The following is a 25268-nucleotide window of genomic DNA, read 5'->3' as shown; positions in this document are numbered from 1 at the left end:
GAAAGCAATACTGGAGGGACGGTTTGTACGTAGGCCGAGACATTTTCTATCTAAACCGTACCTTGGATTCAAGATTTCAATTTTATATTTGTGAAGACAAATGTCATTAAAATTAAATTATTTATGAGTAAACTAATAGCACTTAAATGTTTCACCTTAATTTTTCAAACAGCTAAGCAAACTATGCTCAATTATTCACAGGTTGTTGCTGCCCACGCACCCATCAAAAGTGATTTAGACATTTGTCTTCATTTCCTACAGTCTTTAGAGGTAAGAGTAAGCAAGCAAGGAAGAAATGGCTAGACCCTAGTTTTGCATACTATTGCAAATAAACCCAGTTCTGTCTCGTGAAATCACTGTCAAGATTAAAAATCTGCTCCATGCAGATATGTGCTATCACTTGGGTCTCCTCTTGCCCTTCCTGATGTCAAGCCAAAGCTAACTTACCTAAAATATCAGTATACAGGACCTGTTCTAGGTCCCCCAGCATCGTTATTATGACATCTTCATCCAGATGTGCGGTCCCTTCGCGCAAGCAGCCTTCCTCCTCCTCCTCTGCCCAGTTCCTGCTGGGGAAACGGGATGTGCAGGACGCATTTTCATCATCTGATTTTCCCCTCTCCTCATTATCAATCTCAAAGCCTTCACCTGCATGCCGGTCTGCCGACCTCCTGGCCGTCCTGCTTCCAGCTGGTGGTGTCGCCTGCAACGCCTGGGGTGCGGAGAGGCTGGAGTGGCAGAGGGAGTGCACCGACTGCGAGAGTGCCTTGGAAAGGGAGCTTCTGCTCCCAGCTTCTGCCTCCCGCTGATGGTAACTCTGGCTGGACTTGGAGGCGTTTCCAAACCAGTTCTCCCGGTATGAGTATCGCCTCTTCTCCCCTTCGCTGATGAGCGTGAGATTGGTTAGAGACTTCTGCTTCTGAAGACGAACACACCCTCTTCTAACCTCCTTGCCTTTAAACACTGACAGTTCAGCAGATCGCTGCATCTTTCCGGCTGGGGCTTCGCCTCAGTTAGATTTCATATTTCTGAGACGGACAGCAGTTCAGTTCCCCCGAAAGGTCTGGGAGGTGATCCCTCCAGCACCGCACGCTGCACAGCCCAGGTAGCACATACTTGCACTCGCGATGAAATCACGGCTCAAACATGCAGTGTACGTACTCTAAATGACTAGACAGGCACAGTCATTTTCTTTAAAATTACGCTGCTGTCTCTACTAAGCCACTTCTCTCCCGTCACATTAATCTGCAGTACTTACAGTCATTTTCACTTGGATTTCTCTCAGGCAGAAGAGAGTTGATCAAACACTCTGCTCCAGCACAGAAGTAATCCCAAAAGCCAACTGTGTTTTCCCCTCTCCATCCAATCACGGGTCTCATTGGAGTGGTGGGCCTGCATCTCCGTCTACAGCTGCTGCCTTCTGAAATCCAAAGTAGGCACAAGTGCTGTCTCGGGCTTTCCCCCCCCTCACCAGATCATGACTGATCCCGGTGCACGGCTCTTCACTTTCGATGGGCTGACACAGAACTGCAAGTACAGCCTCCACGTCAGAGCTCAATAAAGAGCCAAAATTAACCACTGAAGCAAAGCTCTGCACATGCCTCCTTACATTTTAGTATTCAACCTGCATTCCCAGATATATGACTCTTCTCTGCTACTGCAGTGAATGCTGCTGGCTGCCATGGCAGCAAACATCCTGGTGAATTAAACCAGAGACACAGAAGCCTCTGCCCAGTTTACAGTGCCACAGGTTTCGAGACACGGCTTCACCTGAATGGGATGCTACAGTAACAGACCTAGCCCACAATCGAATCCTATTTTATCCCTGAAAGGTAAGGATGACAAACTATTTTTTCCATATCACTGCTACTCCCTGTGCAGGAAGCTAAAAGCAGATTTGCAAATGGACCTTCAGTCTTGCAATTTCTTCTCTAAATGAAAAAGATATAATTTAAGATCATAAAGAAGCTAAAAAATGGAACACAACAATTAGAAAAGGAAATATTTAATTTCTTTCTCCTTAAAATATACCTTGCTTGCCTCTCTGTGAGATTCAGAGGCTAGCAGAGAATTAAGAAGCTGTAATAAAATCGTTTTTTCACAATCTTCTGAAGAAAACCTATTAATAGAATGGTAATTTTTTTATAGAGCAACACAATACCATGTCTGAACTAAGTTCACCAGTCCTAAGTGTTGTTTTTAAATATATTATCAAGAGAGAAAGAAGACTTGTGTTTAAATATATACCTTTTCTCACAGGGAAAAACATATTAGTCCCAGAAATAATAGACAGATGAACAAAGAACTAGCTGAAATGCATTCTAATTTTTTATATACAAACTTTTTATGTAGGGGCAATTAATTTCATAAAACATTAAGTAGAAATCTACAGATATGAAAATTACTGTATAACAATATACTGCTTTTGTCAGTGTGAAAATACGGTTGTCTCAAACCCCTACCTGAGAAACCTTGACAGGGAAGTAACCTTTAAAAATGCCACCCTAAGAATTACAGACTCTTTGCAGATTTCCTGTAGGAATAAACAGATGTTAACAGAAGCCTCAGATGTACTTCTTGCTTTTTGCTGGCTCAGTTTATAGTTTTTAAAGATAAATAAGGAAAAAAATACACGGGAGAAACTTCTCAGAAATTGTAAAGGAAGGGTACATTTTTTCCTAGGTAACCCTCATAAACACAGAGCTAATCTAGAAAAAAAATTCAGTAGTCTCAAGCAGTGATGGTTTTCCATGTTAAATCACTGACACATTCCTAGAAAGACAGGGTCCACAACAAGAAGAGATACCGCTCCCCTCCCCACCTAGCCCACAAAGTCAAAGTAAGAGGAGACAAGAAGAACGCTCTGTCAGCCCGAGTACAAAATCATCCCAAATATTAAACGCCTGCCCCTTCTTCAGCATGGAAACAAAAGGTAGGACTGCCGTGGTTACTCCCAGGGTCTGCCAGTTGCAGTGGCATATGGGCCCTTAAATGGTTTTTATGGACGTGCTGGTGCCCGCCTGCAGCAGAGCCCAGTGCGCTGGTGCGGATGCTGACGAGGAATCGGAGCTCCAGCACTGCCCGCATCCTCCCGCATTGGTACGCGCTGCCGGCGCTGGGCGGCTCTAACAGCCTGTTCAGCACAGCTGAGAAGATGTTGGGGTTGTTAGAAAGGCTTCACAGGGCTTTATTTACAATGGGGAATTGGCACAGTGAAGGGCAATCTCACTCTTTTCCCACTCAATGGTTTTAAAACCTCAACTTATACTCAAATTGGGACAGTATTCTCAGTTGCTATGTTTCGAATTAATAAGAAGGGCAATGATTTGGCCCCGCACGGCACTGTGGTGCAGTGGGATCAAGCTTCCTACCATAAACAGCAAGGCTGAATGTCTCTCCGATACTCCAAATAAATGAATGGTAACTTCCCCACCCATCCTTTCATGCCCAAACAGCTGCAGTCAGTAGCTTGTCTCCGCGGTCAGCCGTAGGGAGGGATGGACCGGCTCTGCCTCCACGCCAAGCTCACGGCGTGCGTGCCTGGTCCTACGTAGCCGTCATTACTGCGATGCTGGATCTGGTCTCAGTAAGCCTGTGGACAGGGTGTCCCCCCTTGCACTAAGCATTGCTCAGCTCCGAGCATGAATAGATCAGATACAAGACTGCCCGAACTGGCCAGGTATATTTAGTCCTGTTTCCAGCTGGGAGCAGAAAATCTTATGCAAGGGGATGAAAAAATCTTCACCCAGTGAGCTACGCCAACCCTCATGTATGGTGTTGGCAATAGGTGCCACACCAGTTGAGGCTGGAAGGGTCTCTGGTGGGGGTACGGCTGGCTCCCGGGCAGCCCAGTGGGTCTCAGTGTCTCTGCTGACATCTTTCTTCTCCCACCCGAGCTATTCACTGCAGTCCAGCTCCAGCAGGACACAGGTCACGGACCATCATCCTGGCACGGGAATGACACCTGAAAGGTGTAGGAGCTGCGTGAGGGTAGCTGGTGGCTCCAGCATCCACCTGTCTCATTTCTACATATATTAAAAATACAAATGCTGGGAGTCAAATGCTGGGATATGGAGGTGCTGAGGCTAATCACACAACATCCATTCAGCCTTCGTGTGTACAAACACTATACTACAGCCCTTAATTAAGAGGTTATATGAACTTTGCTCCCATTAATCCCATTGCCTCACTTGGTAGACAGGCCATTGTGATTATCCTCAGATGCAGCAGATACATATGTACGTCTTAGACCTAATGCTCAGCAGAAAGAACACTGAATTTATCCTTCTGCTCTACCACTTCTCTCTGCAGGGTGTCATTCCACAAAACATAAAATTGCAATGTGGAAAATTCCCAGGTTTATTTATTGAAAAACACTTTTGTAAAGCTCATCCTTCCATTTTAAAATGATGAAATATAGCAACAAGCAAATACATCTTTCTAAACTAAGACATTATAGGAGACCAGAGGAGAGGGAATGTCATGACAGAGCATTATTCCCAACTACCTTGCAGTTCAATGTATTCCTCACCCACCATGCAGGAATATGTTTAAATCAAAAACAGCACAGGGAAATTCCCCAATCCATCCCAGTCAGTGTAACATATTATCTTATTTTTACTGTCTCTTTCATAAAATGAATTATAAAAATGATTTTAAGAACTAATAATCTAGGGACAAATTTTGCTGTCAGATAAGACTTTCTTTGAAGTCTCAGTGCATAGTTTGGAGCCTTACAAATGAATTATGTAATAGATCTGCAAATGCATAAGATTATGAATCTCTTCAGCCAAGCTCACTTGAAAAAAAATTTGTAAACTGCTTCCACACCTATTAATTATTTCTTTCAGGGAGTAAAAAATGAAGCATAGTAAACATAAAAGCTTGAAAATTGAATGTCTTTATGCTAATCCTGCCATTGATTTTGACCTATAACTCTTAAAATTACTTTTTCATTTCTGCTTCATCCCTCAGATTTTTTATAATTAGTCAATATTTGTAAATTCATGAATAATTATTTAATCAAACATTTTGCATTAAGCTCTTCAAACATGTAAACACTTGTTAAAGCCAAACGCTACCACTGATTTCATAAAATAATACTTAGTAGTTATTGATATGTACAGTTTACAAAGGATTATTAAATAATTGCCTTGCTGACATCCTTCTCCAATAAACTTGCAACAGAGATTCATAAACATCACAGCTACTATGAGTAGATATGCTGGGTAAGAAAGTCTGAACAACTTGTTTCTAGTCATACCACGAAAAACAAGAACCAAACTGGATTACTTTACTAGCCTTTCTTTTCATTCTTGTTTTAAAATCCTGTCTATAAAGTTATACCCCAGTTTTGCAGAAACATAGATACTGAGTAGCCTTGTTGAGGCAACTGGTACATAAAGTACACGCAAGAAAGGGTGCTCATACATGGCTGCGGAACTGGTCCTTATTTAGGACTCCCAAATTTCTATCTGGGATTTCCTGTGCAGAAGTCTACACATCTGTGCGCCACATGTGCAACGAGTCTACCGTACGCAGAACGCCCCGAAACTATTGCAGGGGTGACTCGTGCTTACAAATGGGTCTCGTTCAGCGTGTGTAGGGGTATCGCTGGCGCTGTGCATGCACAGGGGATCCAAGGCGCGCAGGAAGCCTTGCAACTACCGCGCGTGTGCTGCGCGCCTGGTCTGCACGTGCACTGTGGAAACATCTGGTACTGCTCTGGCTGAGCTGTGGAATATTCAGAGGGGGGAAAAAAAAAAAGTAGGAAAAAAGCCTGAAGTGCTTCAGATCACATCTGGAACAAATTCCCAGCGGAGACAGAGGAACAGTGAAGAAACCCAGATTTACAGTAGCTCTACCAAGAGGCAGAACTGGCTTTAGGAATAAGCCATGTGGGAAATTACCTAGGGCAGCAGATTTATGGGGACAAGCTAAAAATAAAGTTGTTCAGTTTATCAGGGCTGTGCTTCTGGGTCCATGCCTACACCAGCCTCACCATCTCCCTTGCCTTCCAGCACCATCCTCCTCTCCCGGCTGTGCAAGTAAAACCAAGTGATCACTTGCAGAGCAGTGGGCAGAAAACAAGCGGCTTGTGCTCTGACTTTGCCCCATCCTTTCACCAGATCTGTGCTGGAAGACAGGAAAGGTTTTAAAGGTAACCGGCTCCCTTAGAAACCAGGAGGAAGACAGAGTAGAGGAGAGCTGGAAACTACCCCTGTAGTCTCTCGCTTTCCCACTCTACTTCCCCATCATCAGTGTTGAGACAGCAGGAAAAGAATGTGAACTGCCTTGCTGGGCACAGAAAACAAAGCCATGACCATCCACCACTAGAGCAAGGAAATTATCTTGGTTTTGGTATCCTGAATCACTCAAAGAGAATGGTGCCTGACCAACCACTCCTAAATCTTTGTAAAATGATTTTTTCCACATCAAAGTTTTCCCTATATTGTGGGAAGTCTTGAAGCAGCCATGCTTACAATGTCAGTTTAAGATTGATTGGCTGATTTTTCCCTGAAGTGGATTAGGAGCTCTGATATGATTTGCTTGGCTGGTTATGGGAGCAGTAATCTTCAGCCAAGAGACAATAACAAACACAAGCGTGTAAATATTCTGAAAGTAGAGAAACAGTTTATACAATGATATGGGCTAAGATATCTTAGTCCTGAGCACGTTAGCCTTGGTTGTAAATATTTGGCACTGTAAAAATAATAAAGACTAATGAAGCAGAAACACAATAAGGTGGGACAGCACTTTATGAATGTGCTCCTACAAGCTGTTTAGTGGTTTCCACAGATGCTCAGTCCCTTGCATGATCCTTATTGATCCTTACTGCATACCAATATATCGTGCTAGTGTGTTTGGCTACCAAGTTGCAAAAGAAGCTTGAGATAATATAAAGATGATGCCCATCCATAGCAGCAGTGGAAGATTTCAGGAAAAGGTAATATCAAAGTGAAAGAGACTCTGGATTAATCTTTTAACACCCTGAATATAAGTGACCAGATCAAGGAAATAACCCTTGCATATCTCCCTGCTACTACTGGTATAATCTGTTTATCATACCAGAATAAAGATGCTCCTAAGTAATAGAATTTAATTGTCTTTTCTCATGGCTAATCTATAATGGAATACTCCCCTGAAGAGCCATCACATGAGGTTTTTTCCGTGCAGGTTCACCAATGACAGAATCACCAATGACTTGGTGATAGTTCACCAATGCAGACCATTATTTATTCACCAAACGTAATACTTGACGCATTCATTCTTTGTGTTGCTAACAGCCAATTATGGGTGACACACATCTGTTTTCCTCCGTACACAACAAACCATTGACCACATTTTCCCGGTGGTTCTGCTTTGCTGCCTGTTATGTCAGTCAACTGCTAATGCCAGAGTCTGAATAATCAGATTAGAAACATCTCTGATGTCTAGTGCCCTTTATGCCATTTTCTTCTTTTTGATGCTGTTCGGTTTCTGTTCAGAACAGTAAAAAGGCCAGGAGACTTGATATCCCATTTGATCATTTCAGCAGGTACTGAGTCGATTTTTTTTTTTATCATCTCTGTGCATAATTCCTTGAAGCATCTTCTGATTTGTGTAAGTGTTTCAATTATACTCTTTATACATGCAAGACCAATGAGTCTGATTTCTGGATTAATTAAAAATAATTTTTTATTTTAATTTTAAAAGGCATGTGTCACCTTCAGGGAACATTTCACCATGTTTCAGGGTGACATTTATCACAAAAGCTGGCTGTGAAAATAAAGGATGTTAGACTTGGAAAACTTCCAAAGGGACTGAGACAAACCGGGACAAAATCTCAATTTCAGTATGAGTCAGCTAAATGCCAAGGCAGTCCCACAAAGCTTGGGCATCTGATTTCCCTTCTGGTAGAGAGATAATTTTAGACCGATGTGTCAAATTAGTGCTTGAAGTGAGTTATATCCTGTGTAAGAAGAACCACATGACTCGTTATAAATCCATTTGAATGATAAAAATTTGGAGTAAAAGGGCAAAACTAAGGGTGAACCCAGTGGGACAGGATTTCACCTTTTATTCTTGTAAAAATGATAATAAGAGTAAGGATGCTAATGAAAAAAAACCCAAAACAACAACAACAACAAAATAAACCCCCAAACCCCAACAAAACAACTCTGGCAGAGTCCCTTTGAAAGTACTCCCACACAGCCCTGCAGTGCGATTCAGTCCTGATGGGAAAGTCAGCTGTGACACACTTTGCTTTTTGTGTCCATAGGCAGACTTATGGCCAGATCCTGGGCTGATGAAAATCAGTATGGCTCTGTTGACTTCAAAGGAATTATTCCAATATGATTAAAAAAAAAAAAAAATCCCCTCACATTTGTAACCTAATAAGGACTTAACTCCAGGTTTACAAGGAATTCCAGAACACAATCTTTAGCAGCTTAGCTCTAACAGCAGCTTAAAAGTCAGGTACAATAGTAAGGACTTGTTTGTTTTCTGAATATAGATTCATTTATACAAGCAAAATATATCGTGTAATTTATGCCTCAGTTCTAATGTTATGCTTTAATTTGATGATCTTGAATGCAACAGTGTCAAACATTCTGAAGGTGACTTTCCACCACTCCTCTTGGAACATTCAGTATGACTAAAAAACAATAATGACGGGAAACCCTAGCTTGTGAAAGCCCAGTTTCTGCAAAATGATGAAGAGGATATTTGAACAGAAGGAGCCAGTTCAGATAAGAGAATTGTGCATTTCAAGCGCTAACTGTGCATGACCCAAATTTTCTGCATATTTAATACCACTCATGAATAGAGGTCAGAAGTATTATTTCAACCCATTGCAAAGCTCCTGGTAAGAAACAGATGTAAATAAAGAATTTCACAGGCTTCTCCTAACTTACTGTTACTCACCAGATATCTCCTCGAGGCACTGTTTGGCAGTCTTACTGAATGACAAATCCATTTTAGTAGGACTGGTGCAGGAGTCAGCAGGTGGTAAAGAGGTACTGTCATTTTCTGAGAGAGTTCTGAAATCAAGCAAGAAAATTGATTATTATTATCTGTCATTCATATGTTAACGGAAACAAATGTTACTTGCAGCTCCATCTAGAATCCTATCACTATATGGTGAAAATACCATGAATGTCACATCTTACTGTGTTTGACTCCAGCTACAGGAATTTGCAAGCAACTAGGAACTCTCTCTGTCTCTCTCTTCAGGAACAACTCAGAGTTAATGCTGGGAAATTTGGAGTTGTTTTGTTTCCTTGCTTTTTCTCTGCAAGAGGTGTCAGCCAGATATAGGCAGAATCCATTTAAATTGGTTAAGTCAAATCTCTGCACATATATAAGGGAAACGAGAACTTGTAATTGCTGAAATATTAAGCGAGAAAGGCCATGTGGGAAGAAGCTTGTGCAAAGCTGGAATGGAAATCTGGCTCAGATATTTAAATCTATGTGCAGCTTCTTTTGATAATGCCCCTTATATAACTCTGGAGAAATGGGATAACACAAGTTTTTCCTTTAAGTTGCTCATAAATAGCCCATATTTTCTTTGATGGTACATTTCTGTGGATATCATTGATAAATTATAATGGGTACCCTTTGTTGAATACAATTATTTGCTGTTGCACAATGATAAATAGCAAGAAATACACAAACACATGAATTATAATAAAAAATAGATCACGCAATTATTGTCTCTTCTTAAGGAACAGCTGTAGCATCTAGTTTACACAGGAAACGTTGAACTACAATGCCATTAAATAGCAATAAGTACCACATTTGTATACAGTAAAAGAATACATCTAGATACAACAGATATACTAGCTACTGCAGATATAACTAGCCACTTTATAAAATGGAAAAAAGTATTCACATGGAGCTCAAGTTCTTCCAGCTTTCCTGACACAAATAGCCCACTCACTCTTTTCATTTCTTAAAAGACTAGTGAAATATTTATATCCTAATTTTAAAATGTTACATTTATAGCTCAATTCTCAAAATTCACCATAAAGTGTTTCCAATGGCCAACTAAACTGTAAACACAAACATTTAACTGTGTGATGAATGTGTATTTTATAAGTGTAACTGATAAAAACAGTAACTTACCTCTCAAAATAATTTTATGTCAACTTATTTTATGAAATAACTTTCCAGTTAATATTTTCTTCAAAGTTACTAACTGAATGGATTTGTTCAGTGATTCATGACAGTAACTGAGGGAGCAGATATATGCACTTACAACAGCACAAGTGCTGTTGTGGTGGAATCCATTGATTAGAATCATTTAATTTTGACTCTACTTACACAGAAATAGAAATGTAGACGATGTCTGATCTGATGCACTATCTTTCTTATCAATTTCTGTACTTTTGGGATGCTGGAAACAGACAACTGCTCTCTAAAAACCTATTTTTGGTTCTCATCTACTATTTCTCTCTGTCACACACTACTGGAAACACAAACTCAGCACATGTTGCAAGGTTAACTGTGTCCTACTGACCTTGAATGTAATGTTACATTTGATGCTTGAGGACAGAGTCTTAAGTAACAAAAAGCCCACTCTATCCCTCCCCAATGAACACACGCTGAAATTCCACAGTCCCACCTGCTTTCCCATATTGCTTCTAATCATCAGAATCAACGAGGCGTATGCCTACTTTCACTGAAAGCCACTTTGAGAGGCCATGAATGCTCATGGGCACTCTTGTCTGGGCTTAGTGCTGAGACTTAGTGCTGGATCAGTCCAGGACAAACTATTAGCCCCAAAACATATCCAAGAAAAAGACATTTTATAATAATTGTAAAGGTAATTGAAGTGGTCTGCACTCCTTTTGTTAAAGCCAAGTCACAGAGCTGCCGGGGCTGGAGCCAGAGCAAGGCTGGAGTTTGAAAAGAAGATCATTGGAAAAGAGAAGGTTGCTTTTGGTCTTGTAGGAAGAGTACCCAGCTAGGTGGGTGCAGTTCAAATATTCCTAGCATTCTCCACAAAATGTGTATGGAGTTTACATCAGTCCATCTCTGGTTGGAAACAAAAAGAGATCCTTTTTGCCTGTTCTCCTTCTGACCCTATGGCATTAATTCCTGATTGTACAACTGTTCAACCATCAGCCTGCATCAACCCAGAAGGGCGATGTGTGACCAAGAGCCTTATATGTAAGCTGTCTTCCAAGAAAGCATAGAAAGGATCCATTCCTGTTTATTTGGACATTTACCATCAGAAAAGGATTAAGTGGTCTGGACCCCCCATTGGTCACCAGTACCCAACATTTGCACTGATTCTTCATCTGTTGAGTGGGGCTAGGTAACACAGAACTTCAGTGATCTAGATTGCCCTCTGGCAGAGAGTATTGCCCATAAAGTCAATACAGATGAATATGTAACTCATTATTGAGTGTATGGGAATACAGCTACTCATGTGAAAAGGACTGGATCTCCCTCCAAGAGTACAAACAACTAATGAGTGACTTACAGCAATTAGGTAAACTTCAGCATGATGAGTCAATTTGTTTACTTAAAAGAACAACGAATACAAGTTTTCACTCGTATTCATTGTTTGCTTGCCCAGGTTGCATCAAAACTTTTAGAGATATACCAAATGCCACTTAAAGCACTTTTCTGTTCTTCAGTGTTTTGGCTTTTTTTCCATTTTCAAAAACCTGATGTAGCTATAAGCAGGAAGGTAAGTTGAAAAACACTGTGAGAAGAGATACTTCCAAAGTTTCCCATTCCACATTTTAGAATCTGATCGGTGGGATTAATTGCAGCACAAAATCCAGTTTCTGGGACATGAGATAGCATTAGAATGTAAGCCTTAAAGTAAAAATACTGAATAGCAAAGATCATATAACGCTAATAATTTAAAAATATTTGATTTAATTTGCAGAAAGAAAATCATGGAAACACAACCCAAATGTAAATAGGATGCGGTTTTCTTAAATTTATAGGCAGCCTGAAATAACAGATCTAAGAAGCGTGAAATGTCCCTTTTATCTCACTTGAAACTAATGAAAGTTTAAATCTAATGTAAAGTAAATGTGATTTGCTATCAAAATAAATAACAAAGAAACCACTGTACTGACTTCATTCAGCATTTTTATGTTTAATTTTGTAAAAACGTCAATGATTCTAATTACCTGAGACAACAGAAACCCTGCAGAGGACTATGGATTTTGCAGCAGTCTAAGTTCTGCTTACTTGAGAAAACTGGTTATTTATTGTGGAAGCAGTGGGCTAAAAGGCACCTGCTCAGCCCTTGGGCAGCCGTGACGGAGGTCGCCCAAGGAGGAACCTGGGGACAGGGCTGTCCTCAATAGTTCTGCTCCCACCAGGTCTCCACTGGGTTGCCAGCTGCCAGCACTTCCAGAGCAGCCCTGCCTTTTGGTGCATGGTGGGCAAGGCCCTTCTTTTTTCTGGAGTCGAGCTTAGCCCAGATGGGCTGAGAATGGTCTAGGGCTGAAAGATTTCCAAGCAAAATCACGTAGGAGCCTCAGTTCTTGGGCAACAAGGAGGTTCAGGTATAGACTGGGTGCCTAAAACTTCAAGTTGCTTTGCTCTCAGCCTGTCACAGGTTGTGATACATTGGAGCAAGCATGTAGATGCCTGTTTGCTTAGCTCAACTATTCTATTTTTTTTTTTTTTAAAAAGGAAGATAAAATTGTGAGATTTGTCTTCCCCTATACTTTTGGCTTGTACTTTTTCTGTGGGACATATTAATCCTATGAATGACTTAAGTGATCTCTGCAGAACTGCAGCACAGATTAAGCTCAAGGGACGCAAACACAAATTGAAAGATCTCCTTAACCCCTTACACTTTGGTCTTAATAAATGGCCCCTCTATCCTTTACCCATTCACAGCCCACTGCCTTAAAAAAAAAATTAATTCTTGCATCTCTCTTGATATCAAGGGAAGTGAAAAGAATTTCAGTTTACTCAAAGCAACCCCATTGATACTTCTTCCAGTGCTGTGTATCTGCAGCACAGGTTAATTTAGGCAACCGTCATGAAAACAGGACAATCTGTTTTCTATTTTAATCATGGCAATCAGAGAATATATTTGTCCCCAACCCACCCCCATGAGTTACATGCTACCTATTTGTAAGAGCATCAAACTCGCTTAATGGGACAAATCCTGCTCTCAATCACACCTGCACAAGCTCATTCAGTTTGATTAAAATGAGCCTGTACAGGAGTAATTAAGAACAGAATTTGGAATACTACTTAATAAGCTGCCTTTAACGCAGTCAGTCATTTCCTGCCTCTAACGAAATAGCCAACCTTTGATAAACACAGATAACATCAAAGATTTGTTTGGTTTTTACTCGACATTCCAAAAGATATCAGATGAATATGCTGGGTTTTTTTCCAACATCTCTCTGAGGTGCAGCTGTCTTGAATGTGTATCACTGTCAGTGCAACAGACTGGCAGGACCACATCTGGAATATGAGCAGCTTGATCAGCCATATTCAAGACATGTGAGTTAAATTTGGAACAGCTGCAGGGGAGGGCTACTGGGATGCTCACGGGGAAGAAGAAACCCTTCTGAAAGGAAAGAAAAGAAGCGATTTGGTTTAGCCTTGCAAAAGAGAAGGAAAGGGATGGGATTATTCCCTCGCATACTTAAAAAAAGTGATCAAAAGGGGGAAAACAACTTTTTAAGTTAAAGGACAATATTAACAAAGTAATAAATGGATGCAATGTCATCATGTGGGTTGTAAACCCTTTCTAACAATGAGATGAGTGAGTGTCTGGAGGAACCTTCCCATTGAAGTAGTGGGAATTAACTAGTTTAAAATAAAACTTAGCTGGTTTATGAAAGGGTTAATATGGTTGCCAGTGACAGAACACTGAACAGAATATCCTTTTTAGTCCTTTATCCTACATTTTGCTGATTATTTAGTCCAAGGAATAAGGCCACTCTTGTCTGTATGGCATTTCAAAAGACTAACTTCAGATCATAAACAGCAAGCAACTGAATTATCAAGCTTCTGTTTTAACTCAGCTTTGATCAAGTATGTGTTTATAATGATTTCTTCGCTTATTATCCTTCTTCCCATCTCTTAAGCCAACACCTCTACACTGGGAACTTTTCTTGCACAATTTCTTGAGAATCAAGCATGAGAAAATGGGAGGATTTTTCTAAACACTGTGGTTTTGTTACAAGTACAACTGGTGAGTGGCAATGTTTAGCTCTACCTACGACTGCAAAATTTTGGTGGTGGCTGTTGTTTTATTTTCACAACAGTAATGTAAATAACAGAAATCAATAAAGCACTGCAGTATAATTTTGAATCATCACATTTTTTAAAAAAGAGTTGCAGTATGTTTAGCAGCATAATCTGTTATTAATAAACACAATTAACTGATAAATGTCTTTTACTGAAAACTTAATTTTAGTAAGTTAAGTTCTGTCTCACCACAATCAGTGACGAGAAGTAGCTTCTAGTAATTAAAACTGGACGTAAATATGCCTTCAACAAACCCTGCAGATGCTGTGTTTGCAGGATCCTTGAGGAACAGTTTAATTTTTTCCCTAAGCCAGTATAAAAACATCCTGAACAGGCAGCTGGAATTGAATTTCACTGTGCCTCCAGAGGTGCAACCAGATTATATCCTCCTTCCCATCTGTCACTGCTCTGCACTTCCCATGCACCCCTGAAGCTATGGTCTAGTAATAGAATTGTTTCGATCACCATATAAGAAAAGAGATAGGAAGAAGGTTTTCGTACCTGGTAACCTATTTACTTATTACACTGATATTTCCTTTCTCTGCCTCTATCTAGTGAACACTTTAGTCCTCACAGAATCATAAAGTAATTTAGATCAGAAAGGTGTTGTAGATGCCATCTGGTCCAATGACCTGCTCAAAGCAGGTCTGATTACATTAAGTTGCTCAGGGCCTCATTTGGTTGGGTCTTGACCGCGTCTGAGGCCAGAGCTTCCACAACCTCTCTGGGCAGCCTGCTCCTGTGTTTCACCACCCCCAAGGTAAAAATATTTTTTTCTAACTGTTAATCAGCATCTCCCCTGCTGTAACTTGCATCTGTACATCTTATCCTTTCACCCTGCATTTCAGGGAAGAGTCTGGCCCCATCATCTCTGCACCAACCTATTAGGTAGCTGAAGTCACCAGTTTCTTATTCTTCAGAGACGAAAGGAGTGCCAAACTGGTTTTTGTAGTCCAGCATTGACACCGAAAGAGTACCTCTGCAAGGTCTCAATTCAGACAGTGCTGAAACTTCTTCCAGATGTCGCTATCATTAAACTACAAATTTAGCTGAAGAACTGAAATTTAAGCGATGCACAACATAGAAGTGCAGCTCAGGATATTGAGTGGTCAGCTAATTCTCTGCAGCACTTTCTTTTTCTCTTTCAGCATTTCAGGCAATAAGCAATTCCTGAGCACCATAGCCCCTGGGATTTGGGCACTTCACTTTCTATATTCCAGCCATGGAAAAGAGACCCAGTAAGCTCCTATAGCAGTTACTGGAGGAGTCAATAAAATAAAACTAAACTGCGGTACATGTGTCCAGTTACAACCCAACATTCTTATATTGAAATATTCCTTTAGTGCTTGAGCAAATCCACAGCAAATGTTAATTGCCAACATACCACATACTTCACGTAGGGTTGTGATGATTTACATCAACTAAGGATTTGCTCCACGGGGTGAGATGACATTTGTGTTACTCCTGGGACTGTTAGTTGTGTTTCCCATTTTATGGAAATAACACAAACTTACACAATTTGACTCACAAATAATAAAGCAATGATTGCATACAACAGGCTCTTCTCTGTGCGAGAAAACGTTTGGAATTACGGGTTACATTACACTTTCGAGCAATGGGAAGGAAAGCCAAGAACTCCAAATACTGAGCAATTAACTTGTTATTCTCTTACTAAAATTTTAGGAGAAAGATTCAGACTTCTTTTTTTTTGTTTTCGTTAATGCTTTTTTCCCCCCTGTTTTCCCTGTATCATAGTAAGCACTAAACTTCTGTGTTACTTTCTCCATCTGAAACTTAAGCACCACTAGGAAGATAACTAAATTCTATGGCCAATTTCAATACAAGTCTAAGGGACTCTGGCAGATGGCACAATTTCCATCTTCCTCCAATTCTGTCTATGTAGAAGAATGTGTAATTTAAAGTAGTGGCTGGTATACTTTAAACAATTATACAGTCTCTTACAACTTCCTTTTAGTTGTTTTGCCTGCTGTATCTCTCTTATCAAGCTTTCTGGCAACTGAATTACATCTACTGTGCCTTCCTTATACCAGTTGGACCCTGCAGTCAGCTTCAGAGGGGACACATAAGGGGCTGTAAATAACACATTCAGAACCGCATTTGAAAGTAAATAAGCACTTGCTGAGGAGGATGGAAGAATTTAAATTATACCCATTTAGATTATCTCAAATGCAACTCTGACTGTTGCTGCTAATCTTTGAAGAGAAGTAATAATCCCATATGAATTTCCATGCCATAGTGTTTAAGAGACATAAAAATACAATGTGATATCAGATAGGACAAAGCACCAAGAATGCAAAGCTGAATAGTGCAATATATCATTTCAGAACCTCCTAGTGAAACAGTATTTTCTGTTTACTGTTTATTAATAAAAATACACAACTCCTTGAAAACATGAGTGTTGATAACTGTTACAGCATTGCATTCCCTGTTTAAGCAAAATACATGCCAGCCTTAAAGAAACTCTTTGGAATACTTTGTTTTACTCACAAATCTGCAGTAATATCCTCTTGGGTAATAATCAAACATTTCAAAATACATGATATCTGCAGGTATCAGCAACAAACCAGAAAAAGCACTAGCTTATCCTTGTGCTAACAGCCTACACTGATCACAGAAGTATATTGCACTATTCTGGATAAAATGCGCTGTATTTTTACTAAATAATATTGAAGGTTTTTACAAGGACTGCCCTACAAACTCACAGATCCTAGATATTCCTTCTAGTTGTAAAAAAACCTGTTAGTCTGAATGGTAACTACTGTTTATTAACTCATTGATCTATAAAACTGTTCTAGCAGCTAATAAGCACACCTGAAAATTCTGGGTATAAATTGTGGTGACTGCTCAGAAAACAGTTATGTTTAAGAGCAAGAAAATGTAAATACAGTACCCTAGCTTCATGTACACTTCCACTTGCCATATAGCCACAAAAATAAATATGCTGACTTTGGAAATTTGGATATTTTATCCATGGTTATATTTATATTCTTCTATGAAATCGCTGTGTACTATTACAAAGCCCTTGAGAGTTATAAGGAATGTAGTTACTGTGTATTTTTGGGTCAGATTCTGCTCTCAGTTACAGAGATACCCATTGAAGTAACCTCATCAAAGCCCGTCTATTACTCTGGGTTTATGATATTCTGAGATCAGACCTTGGCTCTGAGAATTTTATTTTCATGTGAGATTTAACTTCAAATAAAGTCTCCTTTGCTGTTTATTTGAAGCAAACAGACGATTAGTAATACCAAATATTACAGGAAGATGCATGCTTCTATCGCCTGTTAAAATTCGAAATATATTTTGCTTCATGATGAAGCTTAAAAGAACTGTATCTTCATCATGCAATGAAATGGCATCAGTATGTGGTAAAGCTGCCATTAAATAGCACACGTATCTGAAGGCAAAGCATAGATTCTTTTTCTCTCTCCTTAGATATGCACCCTAACACATATGTAGGCCATCCTATGTACCACGCTGCAAATCATCTGTATCACTGAGGTTATTCCAGACAGCTATAAAGAAACATGCATATTAAGCACATCCAGTGGTACGTTTAATTGAAACTCAAGAGGCTACCCACTGCATATTAGAATAAATATAACCTATATTATGCCTTTTTCCCCTCCCATATGATTTTCTGAACTGCTTTTGTTCAGAATTGATTTAAACCATTTATCACTCATCCAGATTGGTTTTGAAGCTATGTTTAGTTTTGTGTAATGACATATATACTCCCTCAGAGCCTACTTCAGCACCTCTTTAATCTTTAGCCAAGATTATCTAGAGTACTACTCACTAACAAAAACTGCCAGTATATTTTGCTTAATAATGTATTTGTCATTTTATCACATGTTAAATTTACCCACAACTGTAGCTAAAGCCCTCCAACAGCTGACATCTGAAATCATTACTCAAACCAGCCTGCCAGTCTTTCTACACTTACTTTGTCTTCTGAGCTGCACAGCAATGAAATCTCCCAGCTTCTCTTCAGTTGCTCTATCATATAGCAAAATAAAGTCAGGCAAAGGTTGATACATTTAACTGTTCATTAATCTCTTCCAGAGCCTTGGCCATCAGAAGAGTTTGTATCACCTGTAAAAATTAACTGCCTCCATGGAGCTAATCCGTACCTAGTTTGTGTATAAAACTAAAGAGGAAAAGGACCTGCAAACAGCAACTTTTTCTCTCTGCCCAAAATGTTGAAATATTTTTGAATACTTGCAAAAGTTTGTGTACTGTTTTTCCTCTAATATCCTACTAGTACTGTTACATACTCTGAAAACATCAGCAGTTTGTTTTAGGATTTTTTAAGAGAACAGTGTATTTTAAGCAAATATTATTGAATATCAGCAAATAAATGTTGAGGTTCTTAAATTGCAAACAAGAATATTTGCACTAGAAACCTAACTCAGCCGTGACCTTTCAAAAGCAGCACAGGGAATGTATCATGTGATTTCTATTTCTAATCAAAACATCCTGAATTTTAAATGGCAAATATTTGCAGTGGATTACTTTCGTACAAGGTAGAGCCTCAGAGTTCTTGGAAGAAACGCTTCATACAGTAACGCTAATTAAAAAATAATATTAGGAAAACACGTGTGTGATGCTGTGACAGAAACCGGGACATAAGACAGACACCGGTGTGATCCACCATTACTCTATCCGTTTTAGCTCTCTTTCCTAAATGGCAACACAAACCCAATTTCCCTCTGCGCCCTTACCTATAAATGAAGGGAGCTACTGTGGCGGTGTTGGGGTGACTGTATTGCTGTTGCTGAGGAAGCTGGACGACGCCGTTCCCCGTCCCTTGGCCGCCGCTTGCGGCCATCGAGGCCGGCAGCGCCGCGGAGGACCCCGGGGGGAGAGCTGCGCTCGGTTCTTTCCCTTCGGAAGAAGCAAGACCAGAGGAAGGAGAAGCCTTCTCGCTAAGTTGAGATTTTGGTGTTGGTTGGGACTGGTTTCCTTTTGTAGTCCTCAGTTTTTCAACCTCCTTACTTGCCGCGCATGCGGCTGAAGCGCTCTGCTTTGCTGTTGGCACCTTCGATCCGGGTTTGGGGATCCCGCTAGAAGACGGTATTAAACTTTCCTTCTTGGCTGCTGTCGTCTTGCTTCCTTTTGGGATTAAGCTTGCGATTTTTGAGCTCTTCTTTGTAGATGTTTCAGCGACCTGGTCCTTCTCTTCCTTGACTGTTTTCTCAGTGCAAACTTTGTTTTTGTCCCTGTTCTTTTCCTCTTTGTCCTTTGGCTGTAGCAAAGACTTTTTATTGCTGAGATTTTTGCTTCCAGCTTTCGGAGGGGTTAACTTCGGTGATACTTTAGGACTGCTACTCGTGGAGCCGCCGCTGTTCACCCCGCCGCTTAAGACATCCATTTCACCGCACTCTGAAAAGGTATCATCCTCTCTCCCGCTGTCGCTGGGTCCTGAGCTCAGCGACAAAGGAGGTCTCAGAGCAGTCCTAGCATTAACCAGCTTGAATTTTTCCAGCATAGATTTTTGTCCAGATGAAGGGGGCTTCACGCCTTCAGAAGGGGGTGGCTTGAGCCTGTCTGAAGATGGAGTCGGGGAGGTTGCGGGACTGGGCTGCTTCACGGACAGCATGGTAGAGGTCGCGCTGTGTTTGACATTCATGGATTTGCTGCGCCAAGGCTTGCTGGCACTTGGAGAGGGTATGGCAGAGACCTGCTGCTGCCCGGTGCTGGTGGGATGCTGCACATTTCCATTCATGCCTGCAGATGGGGGAGGGCCTTTTGGTGAATCTGCTTAAAAAACAGAAAGAACCAGAATGGTGCAGTTATTCTCCCATCTCCTGCTTGAAGGTGATACCATGCTCCTCTGGCATTTAAAGCACAGTTACGTGTGCTTCATAATAAACATAATTTACATGTGCATGAAACATGAAGGATGACAGTCAAAAATGCCTTTTTTTCCCCCCACCATCACGGTGTTGTTCAATACTTCTATGAGCTTGAGAGAGCCTTGGAAACGCCTTCCTTGTAACCATTTCATTATGCAAATTAAACCTTCCAGTTTAAAGATTTTATCGTTAATAAGTCACAAAGAAATTCTTCCAATGACTTGTTAATAATAAAACACTGAGTCATGGAAGAAAAAAGAATGCTACAATATTAGAAGAAAAACTAAACCAAAGATGGGTTTGATGTTTAGTGAAAGCAAAATATGTGCTAGAAAGTTAGGCTTTGGGCAGGAGCAAGAGGACCGAGTAATACTGAAATTAAATGGATACAATCAATATTCATAAAAGCAAAAAATGGCAGGTCACTATACTTTTTTTGGTTTTAAGTACAGTTAACCACCTTTAGTAGCTAACTTTTCCCAGTGCACTTTCATAGATGAGAAAAAATTTATCAACAATTTCACCAATGTCAGCACTTGAAAGTTACAGTGATATATCATACACATGGGAACAGCAATCACAGTTGTTTTGGGCCCGAAGCTCAGGTAGGCACAGAAGACTTGTTTATGTGGCTCTGGTATCTTCACTACATTTACATTGTCCAGGAACTTCAGCAAATCTCCAGAATGAATGAGAACAAACCTCCTTCTGCAATAATCAAACTATGCTAATTGACAAACATAATTTTCAAAAAAGTCATTTAGCCTTATTAAGCAAAGCCGACCAATGCGTGAAAGGGTTAAGTTCTTCTGTATGAAGCTCTGATTTCCAAGACACATCTGAGTATCTAAACACTATTACTCTGGACCACCACCGGAGAAATGAACTGGTAATGGCGATCAAATACGTGGTACACAGCTATTTCAGCAGATGACGTATTTTCTCTTAGTGTATCTATCTTGTCTTGCCACTCAGTCTCGGCACTGCCAGGGAATTAGGTAGAAGCCTGCTATAGTATATCAAATTCAGTACTACAAGGAAGCCCATGAAACACGCAATGCAAATATAGTTCATGCAATGGCTAAAAGAGCGCTTGATATGTTGCATACACACATGAAGCCAAAGTCATGCCTTGGGGCCCACCTGTCTGAATAATATAGTAGATGAGGACACTGAAGACATTTGTCCCTTCAGCCCAGAGTTTGAAGTTGTGTGTGATTTTCATTTTTGCGGTCTCAGCCCTACGGCCCTAGTATGGATCAGACTACCCACCTGGAAGCCTGAAGGCCACTAATACACATAGGAAAGGGAGGATTTGAAGCATCCTGAAAGGGGAGCTGTTTTTTTTAACAAAATGAACGCAAACATAGCAAAATTTACTTCTCTAAATAGCATTAAGAAGTTCTAGTTTAAAAATAATAATAAAAAAATCTGAACAAAAGTAACATGACAGAAATGTAACAGCTTTTACTTGCTTAACACTATTCACAACTGGACCCCAGCAGGCCAGTCACCTCCACCTTCAAGAGATGCTGTATAATTCCATCTGCGTACGTTTTTTCGTGTGCTCCTCAGGCTGATATGCAAACTCCACAACGCTAAAGGAGCTCAGTCCACCTTCACAGAAGGTTTCAAGCAGCTCTGCTGCATCCAGCCACTAGGCAAGAAAACGTTAACTGGTAAGGGTTGCCTCAGAGCATTTTTTGGGACAGGTAAGGTTAGGGCTTATTCCGCGGGCTCCAGGTAGCACCATGCACATGGAGCAGCTTTGGTGCGCAGCTGCAGAGCGGATTCCTCCCTTGCGACCAAGGCAGGAATTGTGGCTGGGCCCCTGCTATTTTCTGGTGAGTCTCAGATCCTGGAAGAGAGCCTGGGGCCAGCAACAGCTGTTGGAAATCACTGCAGCCCTCAGGCTTCCTTAACGTATACCAGGGATCAGCCCCATGGCTGATAGCCCAGGACTGGGTGTGCACAAGGACCTTCTTGCACACATCTTGCCTTGCACTAAGCTTGCCTTAATTACACAGGAGGATTGGGGTCTTTAGCTATCTCAATAGTTTTGCCGAACGATTCACCATAAGAATGTGCAAAGCTAATGCAGAATATATGCAACAATCTGTGAACAGCGGGATGCCACCAAGCTCTGTTGTATTAATTCTGTTACATTTGTATGGCTTCAGGCTATTAGTTTTACTACAAGAAAGAAAAAAAAAAAAGAAAAAAAGGCATTCTGATTAGAAAGAAGAATGTATGCCTTGCCATATTTCCTGCTATATAATATTAAACACATTGGGGGGGGGGGGGGGATTATAAAAAGAAGAGTATTTACTGTTTCATCAACAGCTTGTTCTGCTACATATATAGCAAAAAAACACAGGTTCCTGGAAACACTGGTACTTATTTGATCCCTATGTAACAAACCATAAACAGCATCAAAAAATTACAAAGAACCTTAACTTGCCTTTAATCTTCAATTTAAAGTGTATCCTTAATGTTTCCACAAGGCATGTGGACTGCACGCTCTCAAGGAATACTGAGAGCCTGTCTGTATGTTTAAAGATGTGGAATAAAAAGATTTATTTCCCTCCAGCCCAAATGCATTGCTTGAAGCTGCACGACATTCATTGCTTTCTGCGCGTTCAATTGGACTTAGCTTTAGCTGTTGATTACGTGAAATTTGTCCCCACCTTGTGGTGATTTTGATAGAGAGTGATCCCAACTTATGTCAAGGATTTCATATTTCTATAAACTAAATTTTACAAGAAGACAGTCTTCTGTTTAGGGCCTAATCCCCTTATTGCTGAAATGCATAATCAGCGTGCAGTGAAAACAATTTTGTGTTCTAGTTGAGAGCTCAGTGCTTCAGAGCTCAGCCCAACCTGCATTGGGAAAGCAGAGTAGCAACACCCCCAGGGGTTCAGTGCAAAAAGAGAAATTTCCACCAGAACCCAGCAAGACCATGACAACCAAATGGGCATTTTCAAGTCCACTTTTCATAGGCTGTTGCCCAAATAAAGGACACATGAGAGGTTAAACTTGGGCCCAATACATAATCCAAGTCCTCCGTCTTCTCCTCTGTGACCTGTGTTCTCTGCTGGTGGAGAAGACGGGACGTCTGTGACAACAGCTCCCCTGCTGCACCGCAGTTAGGAACTGGTAATCTAAATATTCTGTGGTAGGCAGGTGCCCAGATTAGAGTATCCAATTTTAGTCACTCACAATAAAAAAGGTTACTAGAGACCGGAAGAGCTGCAATGGATCACTATAAGGATGTTTGGACGAATAGGAGGTCTATCTGGTGAGATTAAAAGAATTCAGCTTGTTCAGCTGTCCCTTTCCAGCTGTCCATGAGAAAGTAGCTACCCCTTATCAGCACAGGAGGAGAACACCGCCAGGGACAACTGGCAAAATACCAGCACCAGAAGAAGCATAAATAAATTAGTTGTAAATATAGATTCTGGCCACAGATGAACAACGATTTGCACCATCAGACAACAGAGTTCCAGGACAAAGTTTCTCAGAGTTCGTATGGGCAAAATAACCAAATAATGTTGAAACTGAGTTTGGACAATACACAAACACCATTTTATATTATTAAATTATATTGAAAAGCAGGCTATTAAGCTCCATGGCAGAGAGACCCTTATTAGTGTTCAGTTACAGTGTTTCTAAGCTCCAAAGTGTAAATATTTGTTTTAAAATTTGACTTGAATTAGAACATTATTTCTTTGCTGGACTCAAAACACTCTGGGTATCCACCTTAGTAACACTGTGAATAATTACTTTGTTCAAATAGTTTGATTTTCATAGTTTTATTTTTGTCTTTGTCTTATTAACTCAGAAGCAGATAGATGTGACGTGACCTGGAAAACAGATGTGTTCTTTGAAACCCATCCATAAGCTGCAAAGTCCAGGAAAAAAAAAAAAAAATCAGCTCACTAAGGCTCCACAGATGAGTTTCAGCTAATGGGGGGTTTATTGCTTTGGTGCATTCTGTGTTCCTGACTTAACCACAGCTCCACACAGTTACCTGTGTCACAGCAAGGGGCTGAGTCTGCAAAAAAGAGCAAACCTGCATTTGTCAGGGGACCTAGGTTTCTTACTGTGGGAACTACTCCCTAAGCAACATTCAAAGGAGATAACATTAATGACATGCTAAATAAAGAAATAGCAAATAAAAGGCCCATATCACATCTTATTTTGGATCACCTTCAGGTCTCCTTTAACTCTGTGACTACATATCCATTCCCCACTGTGACTGAGTTGGAAACTGTGTTATGCAGGAATGGATTTCAAGTATTACGTATAACTGGATTAAAAAACCCCTGTATATATTTTCTGAGATCTTCTTATAGGACATGCAGGAAGGTGTACAGCAGAGATAAATGTACCAAAAGTGGTCTGCCCTTGAAGAGGTCTGGAGGTCCCAACCTCTAATGACTACCTAGTGCAAGTCATCTCTTTTTCCACTTCAGTTTATGCAGCACTAATGCAGAATTACAAGCTATTTAGTATATGACCTATGTCTCAGAAATTAGTGTATGGACTGTATATCCATTTAATGGAAGCTGTTAAAGTTATCTTGCACCAAGCATCTGCATCAGAAGCAAAATTTGACATATAAGTTTTATTATGTGTGTCACACTGTAAGGAAAAATCAGTTTTTCAGCATATAGTGACACTTTTTTTTTAAAAAGGTGTTTTTTATTATTGTTGTTACTATTGTGGGGGTTGAAGCTTGTTTCTAAACAAATTCTTCAAAAAAAACCTGAGGTCACAGAACATCCTCAAATACTTTAAAAAAAAAATCAAAAGGCTACTTGGAAATTTCATTATAATATTAAAAAATTAGCTCCTACCATAATTCAATTTAAAATATAGCATTGTTCAGTTGTTTTTAGGCAAAGAAGTAGCATGGTGAATTCAAATACAGGGTCTCATGTGCTCTTTTAGAGTATTATAAAAAATATCACTTTGCTATCCTTGCACTCACAGCAGTCATTTTCTCTAACTTCTGCTTTATACTCTAAAACAAACTTGTATTTGGTTTATATTCTCCAGTAAAACCAATGTTCTTCCATCCAGTCTGCTGTTTTGAAAGAAAGAAAAAAGAGCAGACAAACATCTCAAATATAGTACTCTGTAGTTATGCAACATTACATTTTC

At 40.3% G+C, this 25268-nt stretch overlaps 1 protein-coding gene across 3 annotated transcripts in view; it reads right to left on the bottom strand.

The window, feature by feature from the left end:
- The window catches only part of NAV3 (neuron navigator 3), a 274517-nt gene that overhangs the window by 117093 nt on the left and 132156 nt on the right, over positions 1–25268 (bottom strand). For all 3 annotated transcript variants that reach the window (XM_010561819.1, XM_010561817.1, XM_010561818.1), the window contains exons 8-9: positions 18969–20004; positions 8905–9020 (exon numbers count right to left, since the gene is read on the bottom strand). In XM_010561819.1, coding sequence (XP_010560121.1) covers positions 8905–9020; positions 18969–20004 — 1152 coding nt within the window. The remainder of the gene's footprint in view (positions 1–8904; positions 9021–18968; positions 20005–25268) is intronic.

Source organism: Haliaeetus leucocephalus, unplaced genomic scaffold, assembly GCF_000737465.1.
Source record: "Haliaeetus leucocephalus isolate CR32 unplaced genomic scaffold, Haliaeetus_leucocephalus-4.0 Scaffold151, whole genome shotgun sequence".
NCBI lineage: Eukaryota > Metazoa > Chordata > Aves > Accipitriformes > Accipitridae > Haliaeetus > Haliaeetus leucocephalus.
This window is presented reverse-complemented; position numbering and strand designations above follow the sequence as displayed.